This window comes from Carassius auratus, chromosome 4, assembly GCF_003368295.1.
Source record: "Carassius auratus strain Wakin chromosome 4, ASM336829v1, whole genome shotgun sequence".
NCBI lineage: Eukaryota > Metazoa > Chordata > Actinopteri > Cypriniformes > Cyprinidae > Carassius > Carassius auratus.
Genome location: NC_039246.1, coordinates 14159896 through 14170196, shown reverse-complemented (window position 1 = coordinate 14170196; position 10301 = coordinate 14159896). Strand labels below are relative to the sequence as shown.

Here is a 10301-nt window from a genome sequence, read left to right as displayed (position 1 = left end):
AAGCAGAGACTGCAGATATTTACTTCCTCATATTTACATGCGGTTAATGAAGCTCCGTGTGCTGAAGAACATTCTACATGAGTTTGAGTTTTTACAAACATTCTGTAACAGATATAATAATCTTTTCGCTTTATTTAGCCCAGATAACCTGATGAGCAGGGTTCAAATGGTGAGAAGGTGAAGTGGTTTAACCCACAAAAACACAGTGCGGTGTGCCACCACAGGTTTCTACACGTTGGCTTGATATGAACAGAGCCAGCTAACTGAATACATGCATACTCTGCATACTCATGCATATAACTAATACTCATAACAAGACTGGTAATCTAAAAGTATTCAAAAAGCAGTCTGATTATATTACCTAAAATGGCAAGTCAAGTCAAGTCTCCTTTATTTATATAGCACTTTGAACAAAAAAGATTGTGTCAAGCAACTAAACAATATTAATGAGTGCAGGGCCAGATTGGGACTCCTTTTCAGCCCTGGAGTTTGATGCCTTAGACCGGCCCACTTTAGTTCACAACTGACTATATTAAAATAATGTAATTAAAACCTCAGAATATAATTCCCTACAGCCTTGTAATTCATTGTATTTTTAAAAACATCATCATTTCCAATTCGGTGCAAAAACAATAGCCTAAGTTTTGCTTCACAGTGAAGATTTATTAGAACAGTAAATAACAGGATAGTGTAAGGATCTCTTTTCTTTAAGATTTAGTATTCATAAATATCCAAACATTGAAATAAAGAAAAAGAAAAAAGAAAATATCTTAAACTGTGTTTCGAAGATGAACGGAGGTCTCACGGGTTTGGAACGACATGAGGATGAGTCATTAATGACATAATTTTGCTATTTGGGTGAACTATCCCTTTAGGATGTCACAGAGGACTTATTTTAGTTCTTTATTCCGACTTCCAAGTGGTCTAGTCTATGTTAGTTATGAATAAATAATGTTAAAACATGTATAAATGACTCATTCTTGACAAAAGGCAAAAGAGCTGTGTGTGTGCACACATTTGAATAATGTCGGGCTGTAAATGTGATCGGGTCAATCAAAATGTACTTGTCCGGCTCGGGTCCTGTCGGGCCTAACTTTTATGACCCGATTACAGCTCTAGCTTGAAATACTTTTAAAACTACATTTCATGACACGATAACAGAAATATTTTGAATTATCAGAATAAAATTGGTGGTTGAAAATGCTGCGTGACCTCAACTGGCAGAAGCCCCCCTCATGACACGAATTCGCATCTGTTGTGTTAATTTGTGTTGTTTAATTTCACGAGGAAATGAATGAGTGTATAAACTCAAAATGTTCAAGCGTCTAACTACGGTGTGAATGCACCATAAGGCTATGTGTCATATTTCTAGTGAGAAGAGCGGCACAACCCCAGAAGGGATGAAGACCATCTCTTTTCAAACCGGTCAGGTCTGCCCCAAAAGCTTGTCCAATTGTGTATTAAACCTATGTTATTCTGTGGGCAATTTTTAAGTAAACTAGTCTGCTTTGGATATAACTACATTTCCTCTTTGAGAAAGCAGGTATGTGCAAACCACTGACAGGAAACCTGACGGATACACTGAGAGTTTTTAACCAGTTGTATGTTTAACAGTCAACCTCAACGATGAATGTCTATCTTCTGATCTCTGTCACAGTTCTGCTAGGTTTATGTTCCTGCGAGCCGGTCTTTGATATCACGGATCCAGCGTTCATTGAGGAATGTGTGAGAGAACACAACAAGCACCGCTCCAACGTGAACCCCACGGCCGCAAACATGCGCTACATGGTAAATATCAGATGTTTCCTGATGTGTGTTCAGAGATCTGCAGGTCTTGAGGGAGTCTGTGGAGGTTAAACATGTGAATGTGTGTTAAACAGATCTGAATGCATCGCTAGATTTGACCGTCTTCATACAGTACATCTTCATGGTTTTTTGTGCATGACAGATGTATCTTCTTCAATATCCTTTTTTATTGAGGAAGAAAGTATTTTTTACTTTCAGCTTCAGGCTTTTAAAGCTCACTGTACAATAAAATACGTGAAATATAAACTACAACAGACATCAGTGTGGGTTTTAGTATAACTTACATACTCAATCATTTATTAATATTACTAGCTATTTTTATAAACAGGATCTTCATGCATTATACTGTTTGAATACAGTTTCACTTTTACTTTAAGATTTCCAAACCCTACTGTAAAATAAGTAATATATATATGTGTTTGAAACTAATGTGAAAATCTTAAAACTTAATTGTGTGTGTGTATATATATATATATATATATATATATATATATATATATATATATATATATATATATACACACACACACACACACATTTAAGTATTGTACACTATCATAGTAATTATTAACATTCTTTTTTCTCATACAATTTAATTTCATTGAAAACATTTTGACTTGAACAATGTAGTAGTTAATATATAAACTACAATATTGTCAGTGTGGCTTTAGTATTACTTATATAATGTTATAGAATTTATTAAACCTATTATTTTAAATTAATTTAAACCCCACTGTAAAGTAAAATATCACCTACAATATATATTTTTCTTCTCGTGCAATATCCTGTTTAATTTCACATTCATTCTGTTCAGATTACGTAATTAGCATGCATTTCCTTTTAGAAAAAAGCAGGCTAGGTTAGTTTGCTGGTCTTCTCTGGTTTATAATGGTCTCCCAGCCTGACCAGCTGAACATTAGATAAGTTTTAAGGCTGTTTTAGGGTAAGTGTGTGCATGTGTTTGTGTGCAGACGTGGGATGAAGGCCTGGCGGTGACGGCGCGGGCCTGGGCCAGATTCTGTGTCTTTAAACATAACATTTACCTCAGAGAGGTGAGAAGAGTCCATCCCACATTCACATCTGTGGGAGAAAACATCTGGGCAGGAACACCGTACTCCTCATTCAAACCTGAATCTGCAGTGAAGTTGTGGAAGGACGAGGACAAAGATTACAATTACGATACAAAGAATTGCACAAAAGTATGCGGCCACTACACACAGGTACAGACTCAGATCCAGTTACAGCTGAATCACACACTAAAGAATACACACAAGTGAATGAAACATCTGTTTTCTGTCCATAAAGATTGTCTGGGCAGATTCGTACAAGGTTGGTTGCGCCGCACAAGTGTGTCCCAATGGTGTGGCTGAAACATCCTTCTCAACAAAGCCTGGGATCATTTTTGTGTGCAATTATGCGACCGCGTAAGTATGAAAACCACCACACACTGTGTGTGCAGAGCTCCAAAACAATACTGCAACTTGCCAAAACACCAAGATAATAAAATGGTATTTCTCGTCAGTTGTTATCAACTGCTTCAATATTTTATATGAAGGTTCAGTTTGTTAAGATTACTGCATGAGTAACTAAAAATATTAACTATATTTTTAAGATCTCAAGTTGTAAAATTTGACTTTATTTCATGCACTATTTATAAAATGATGTTAATCTGCTTAGAGATGATGTAAAAGGGTTGTTTGTTGACATCTCATGTTCGCTATAAACTACATTAATACACAAGAAAAAAAAAAAAATATATATATATATTTCTGCAGTGCAATGTTAACAAATTAACCCATGTATCTTTAAATGAAGAAGCAAGAAACTACATGATTTCATACATGTCACACTGATTCTCAACAGAGGAAATTATCGAGGTGCATCTCCGTACAGAAGAGGTGAACCATGCAGCGACTGCAAACAAGAGACGTGTGCAAACAACCTCTGTCGTAAGTGTTTGTAACAGACACCGTATCCTCCTTCCCAGTAACTGCATTACTTTATAACTGTTACTTCCTTTCACAGAAAACTCCACTCGTGATGCACTGCAGAGTAAGTGATCTCTCACTCATTCACAGTTAAAGATGTCTGGATGTCACTGTTTTTTTTTTTGTTTTTTTTTTATCTAGAAATTTTCAAGAAGTAGATTCAGAATTGTGAGATTGTGGTTAATAAGCTTCCATGCGTTTCCATTGCTTATGCATTTACAAATACACAAATGTTCTATTTTGTTCCTATTTTTGTCTGTTTTGGGTCACCACTAATGCAATGTAACATGCAATGCAAAGTCATTCAGACATCTGTAAGAGCATTTTTGGGCAGTAGACAGCTATAACAATGTGTGTGTGTAGGTTATAATTGGACTCCAGACTGGGACCCATCGCCGTCCTCCTGCGCCTCTGGTGGTTGTGATTATCAGACTCATATTTTGGTCCTGCTCATGTTTGCCTGCGTTTATGGCCTACAGCACCTGTATAACCTGTTTGAATACGAGTAAACGTCTGGACTCACAGAAGCTATGATTCCACTGGACCGAGAGGAACATTAATGTTTGGGAAACCGTAATGTAATGCAATATTTAATGCACTTCTTGCTATAAATAAAGAATTAAGTATATTTTCCTTTCTGTCTGTATCTTCATATCAAGGTTACGTGCTCGCCCTTTCTTAGTCCAGGATTAAGGGCATAAAAGAAACAAGTTTTGGAGCGTGAGAGCACAGGAACTTCTTTTTTCCAGCCCCAGCAACACACATCCAGATCAAATAAGCTTAAAGATTTATTAAATCAAAAGAGAAAGATACAGGTGCTGGTCATATAATTAGAATATCATCAAAAAGTTGATTTAACTAACTCCATCCAAAGAGTGAAACTTGTATATTATATTCATTCATTACACACAGACGGATACATTTCAATTGTTTATTCCTTTTGATTTTGATGATTATAATTGACAACTAAAGGAAAATCCTAAATTCAGTATCTCAGAAAATGAAAACATTGTGAAAAGGTTCAATATTGAAGACGCCTGGTGTCACTCTCTAATCAGCTAATTAACTCAAAACACCTGCAAAGGCCTTGAAATTGCCTCTCGGTCTAGTTCTGTAGGCTCCACAATCATGGGAAAAGATGACCATTGACACCTTGCACAAGGAGGGCAAGACACAAAAGGTCATTGTAAAAGAGCTCGGTGTCAAAGCACATTAATAGAGACGCGAAGGGAATGTAAAGATGTGTTAAAAAAAAAGAAACAAAAACACATTAAAAAAATGTGGGGGAGACTGACAAAGAGTGGACTGCAGCTGGAGCCAGTGCTTCAAGAACCACTACACACAGTCGTATGCAAGACATGGGTTTCATCTCTCACATTCCTTGTGTCAAGCCACTCTTGAATAACAGACAGCGTCAGAAGCATTTTGCCTGTCTAAAGGACAAAAAGTACGGGTCCAAAGTTATGTTCTGTGATGAAAGTGAATTCTGCATTTTCTTTGGAAATCAGTGTCCCAGAGCAAGTATAGGTCTCTTCAGGAAAATAATGGGAGTTACCAGAACAGGCTGTTTTTATACCATGATAAATGATTGGCTGACGTCATAGAGATGGTAGGTCTAGGGGTGGGGTAAGATAAGGGGGATCATTTTGATTGCATGATTTAGAAACACCCACTAGGTCATAAACACCCACTTTTGCTCTGCAGAGACTGAAGTCTCTCCCAGAGTCTGGAGGAAAAGAGCACACAATCCACGTTGCTTGAAGTTCAGTGTAAAGTTTCCACAGTCAGTGATGGTTTGTGGTGCCATGTCCACTGTGTTTTCTGAGGTCAAAGGTCAACACAGCCTTATACCAGGAAGTTTTAGAGCACTTCATGCTTCCTGCTGCTGACCAACTTCATGAAGATGCAGATTTCAGTTTTCAACAGGACTTGGCACCCACACACAGCGCCAAAGCTACCAGTACCTGGTTTAAGGATCATGGTACCCCTGTTCTTAATCGTCCAGCAAACTCGCCTGACCTTAACCCAATAGAAAATCTACGGGGTATTGTGAAGCTGTGAAATGCCAGACAAAAAGGAGCCCCAACTAAGTATTGAGTGCTGTACATGCTCATACATTTCACCTTCATACTTTTCAGTTGGCCAAGATTTCCTAAAATCCTTTCTTTGTATTGGTCTTAAGTAATATTCTAATTTTCTGAGATACTGAATTTGATGAGATTTTAATTATATGACCAGCACCTGTAGAGGGGAAAACAAACATCAGGAGAGAACAAAGGCCAACACAACAAACAGAGTCTAACTTGGTTATAATCCTAATTTACCTATACATAAAAGAAGATGAATAACAGACAAACTTGCCCATCTCCCTGACTACACAGAACCGGGAGAAATACAATATCAAACAAAAAGGCACTCACCTCCCTACAGGTTTCCTTTAAAGAAAATCTTAAGGTCTCAACAACAACAAAAAAAAAATGTTTTCAACTACACTCACAATAGCACCAATGGTTAGCACTTATCAATAACAAAAAAATACTTTATATGCTGGCTTTCTCCTGGATGCAGCCAATCAGTGGAGCTGAGGTGAATGGGCAGCAAATTAGCAACAGGTGAACCTAATAGTAGCAGCAGACATAAGGACAAAAAACACAAAGCAAGTCTCAGGACGTTATGATCAATATGGATTATCTTATTTAAATCAACAAGCTAGGTCAAAAGCAATCCAAAAGTAGTCTGATCACCTAATGTCTAACGTGTAATTAGTAACAGACAACCATTTATAAGTAATCTAGCCAGCTCTGGAGATTATTTAGTTCTTCTGAGAAACCTGGCAGATACACAGAGTTTTTAACCAGTTGTAAGTTTAACAGTCAACGTCAACGATGAATGTCTATCTTCTGATCTCTGTCACAGTTCTGCTAGGTTTATGTTCCTGCGAGCCGGTCTTTGATATCACGGATCCAGCGTTCATTGAGGAATGTGTGAGAGAACACAACAAGCACCGCTCCAACGTGAAGCCCACGGCCGCAAACATGCGCTACATGGTAAATATCAGATTCAGTTTCCTGATGTCTTCTCAGAGATTAGCTGGTCTCGAGGGAGTCTGTGGAGGTTAAACATGTGAATGTGTGTTAAACAGATCTGAATGCATCGCTAGATTTGACCGTCTTCATACAGTACAGCTTCATGGTCTTATTGTGCATGACAGATTCAGACTCTTGAACACCACTGTACAATACGTGAGATATAAACTACAATATTGTCAGTGTGGTTTAGTATTACTTGCATAATGTTATAGAACTAAACATTTGAGTCAGCTTTTCAAATTGGCTTTCTTTTCAGAACCCATTCTCATTTTTTTTGTTCAATAACCTGTTTTACCTGGGGTTAAATTTTACATTTTTATTCTTTTAAACCCCACTTTAAAGTAAACCGTGCCCTGTGTGCATGTGTGTGTGTGTGTGTGTGTGTGTGTGTGTGTGTGTGTGTGTGCAGACGTGGGATGAAGGCCTGGCGGTGACGGCGCGGGCCTGGGCCAGATTCTGTGTCTTTAAACATAACATTTACCTCAGAGAGGTGAGAAGGGTACATCCCACATTCACATCTGTGGGAGAAAACATCTGGGCAGTAAAAGGATACTCCTCATTCAAACCTGAATCTGCAGTGAAGTTGTGGAAGGACGAGGACAAAGATTACAATTACGATACAAAGCAGTGCACAAAAGTATGCGGCCACTACACACAGGTACAGACTCAGATCCAGTTACAGCTGAATCACACACTAGAGAATACACACAAGTGAATGAAACCTCTGTTTTCTGTCCATAAAGATTGTCTGGGCAGATTCGTACAAGGTTGGTTGCGCCGCACAAGTGTGTCTCAATGGTGTGGCTGAAACTGACTTCTCAACAAAACCTGGAATTATTTTTGTGTGCAATTATGCGACAGCGTAAGTATGAAAACCACCACACACTGTGTGTGCAGAGCGCCAAATCAATACTGCAACTTGCCAAAACAACAAGCTAATAAAATGGTATTTCTCGTCAGTTGTTCTAAAATATTGCAGCAGTTGATATGAAGGTTCAATTCGTTAAGATTACTGCATGATTAACAAAAATATGAACACCTCAATTTGTAAAATCTGACTTGACTGATAGTTCATGCACTTTTTATAAAATGTTAATCTGCTTATAGGTGATGTAAAAGTGTTATCTCATCTCACGTTATCAATTTAAGTTTTTTGCTTCCCGCAATTTTGACTTTAGAATTGTAGAGTTTGTATTTCACAACTTTGACGTCTTGTCCCTTGTATTCTGAATTTATATCTTGCATTTCAGACTTTCTTTTCTCTACAATCTTGTATTTACATCTCACAATTCTCTTTTTTTTTTTTCTGGTTTACATCTTGTTGTTCTAACATTTTTACTCTATTTTTTTTAAATGATAGTTTTTTTTTATTTTGCAAACTGATTTCTCATAATTCTTTATATCTGTATATGTAAGTTTATATCTCTATTTCCAAGTTTAAATATCACAATTTTGGCACACTTATTCTCAAATTTGAGTAATTCTATAACTTATTTTATTTTTAATTCTTTAGAATTCGTATATTTTCCTTCCAGTGTAATGTTAACAGATTAACGCTTGTTGGTAGGTGTGGTAAGCACAAAGTGTCTTTTTATAAGAAACAAGAAACTGCATGATTTCATACATGTCACCACTTCTCAACAGAGGAAATTATCCGGATGTATCTCCGTACAGAAGAGGCGAACCATGCAGCGACTGCAAACAAGAGACGTGTGCAAACAACCTCTGTCGTAAGTGTTCATAACAGACACTGTCTCATCCTTCCCAATAACTGCATTACTTTATAACTGTTACTTCCTTTCACAGAAAACTCCACTCGTGATGCACTGCAGAGTAAGTGATCTCTCACTCCTTCACAATTACAAATGTTTGGATGTCACTGCTTTAACAGATGTCTTTGTCTACACTCAACACTTGTCAAGTCAATCATGTGGCACAAGAGGAGTTCAATAGGATGATCATAGTTCGACAAATCTGCATTGTTTTATGTATTGAAGAGCATGAAACCACTGAAACTCGTCTAATATTTAGAGACACTAAAAGTATGGTTTATGCCATAGAAACAAAAGTATGAAAAAGGTCATTGTAACTTTTTTTTTTTTAACTTCTAATTCTCACATTTTATTTTCCCCCCCAAAATGAAGTTTGTATCTCCCAATTCTGACACATTAAGATTTCTGAGTTTACATCTTAATTTCCATCACCTAATAAGAATATTAGCAATTCAAACCGTTTTCTTCAAATTGCAAGTCTTCAAATTGACTATTTCCCTCCAAGTTATTCTATGAATACATCTATACATCTTGCAATTGCTTTTGCCCACATAATGTAATAAAAATAAAGTCAATCTCAATACTAACTTTAATCTCGGAGTTTATATCTGCAAGTTATCTTAAAATTCAGTTTGTTTCCACCGTGGAATTTAATAAAAAAAAAAAAGTATAGCTTTTTCTCACAAATGAAGAATTTCTAAATTCTGAGTTTACATCTTTCAAATTTTTTTTTTTTTTTTTTTTTAAATCTAGCAATTCTTAAAAAAAAAAAAAAAAAAAAAAAAAATCTTCAAATTGCCACCACTAATGCAGTGCAACATGCAATACCGTGTGTGTAGGTTACAATTGGACTCCAGACTGGGACCCAGCACCGTCCTCCTGCTCCTCTGTTGGTTGTGATTATCAGACACATATTTTAGTCCTGCTTGTGTTTGCCTGCGTTTACTGCCTACAGCACCTGTTTGCATAAGAGTAGACCTCTGGACTCAACCGCAAAAACCATGAAAGTCTACATTCAGCAGAAGCCATGATTCCACTGGACTGAGAGGAACATCCATGCCCTGAAAAACATTTAATGCAAAGAATAAGATGCCTACTCATTGTATAATAAATTTGTATAATAACTCCATGTGTAACTGAATTTTTGGAAGCTTTGTTAAATAAAAAATAAAAGATTTCTCTGGAAATATCTCATTAAATCTATAAATAACTTGTACTAATAATAATAAATGTATAATAGAAGTTTACAAATAACTTAATGAACATCTTTATCCAAAACACCTCTCTTATTCCTCGTCTCCTACAAACTAAAGTCTAATAAATTATTGAGAGATTCATTCAGGTTTTATAGTGACCGAGACAAAATCTGAAACCCAGCATCTTTTATACAAACACCCTAATAAACAATATTACAACAAGGTGCTGATCCGATGAAGAACTAAGTGTGTTTCTCCAGGATCACAGTTGGTTACGTTCATTTTTGTCATGTCCAGCTGCCTAGGTAAATGGAGGATCTCAACAGGGACGGCAGTATGGGCGATCTGGTTCAGTTTTAGCAATTTGACACTCTCCGGGGGCCTCTCTGTGCCACTGCCCATTTGAGGTGAGAACACAGGAGGTTACCGGCTCTACAAGAAGGCTATAGA

At 36.9% G+C, this 10301-nt stretch overlaps 2 protein-coding genes across 2 annotated transcripts; both read left to right on the top strand.

Moving 5' to 3' along the window:
* Positions 1–1253: 1253 nt before the first annotated feature.
* On the top strand, positions 1254–6797 carry LOC113059748 (GLIPR1-like protein 1). The gene is made up of 7 exons (XM_026228312.1): positions 1254–1788; positions 2778–3026; positions 3112–3230; positions 3670–3755; positions 3832–3858; positions 4158–4372; positions 6711–6797. The coding sequence occupies exons 1-6, from the start codon at positions 1627–1629 to the stop codon at positions 4301–4303; spliced, it is 789 nt and encodes a 262-aa protein (XP_026084097.1). The 5' UTR covers positions 1254–1626; the 3' UTR covers positions 4304–4372; positions 6711–6797.
* LOC113059754 (GLIPR1-like protein 1) lies at positions 6445–9847 on the top strand. Its single transcript, XM_026228326.1, has 6 exons — positions 6445–6841; positions 7293–7541; positions 7627–7745; positions 8528–8613; positions 8690–8716; positions 9495–9847. Exons 1-6 carry the CDS (start codon positions 6680–6682, stop codon positions 9623–9625), a joined length of 774 nt encoding a protein of 257 aa, XP_026084111.1. The 5' UTR covers positions 6445–6679; the 3' UTR covers positions 9626–9847.
* Positions 9848–10301: the final 454 nt, after the last annotated feature.

What these genes read in the sequence shown, in the direction of transcription:
- LOC113059748 (XM_026228312.1), top strand. Translation starts at nt 1,627, where the DNA reads ATGAATGTCTATCTTCTGATCTCTGTCACAGTTCTGCTAGGTTTATGT. An exon ending in CCGCAAACATGCGCTACATG is followed by an intron (nt 1,789 to 2,777) that starts GTAAATATCAGA and finishes GTTTGTGTGCAG; the next exon opens with ACGTGGGATGAAGGCCTGGC. An exon ending in GTGTGCAATTATGCGACCGC is followed by an intron (nt 3,231 to 3,669) that starts GTAAGTATGAAA and finishes GATTCTCAACAG; the next exon opens with AGGAAATTATCGAGGTGCAT.
- LOC113059754 (XM_026228326.1), top strand. Translation starts at nt 6,680, where the DNA reads ATGAATGTCTATCTTCTGATCTCTGTCACAGTTCTGCTAGGTTTATGT. An exon ending in GTGTGCAATTATGCGACAGC is followed by an intron (nt 7,746 to 8,527) that starts GTAAGTATGAAA and finishes ACTTCTCAACAG; the next exon opens with AGGAAATTATCCGGATGTAT. An exon ending in CACTCGTGATGCACTGCAGA is followed by an intron (nt 8,717 to 9,494) that starts GTAAGTGATCTC and finishes CCGTGTGTGTAG; the next exon opens with GTTACAATTGGACTCCAGAC.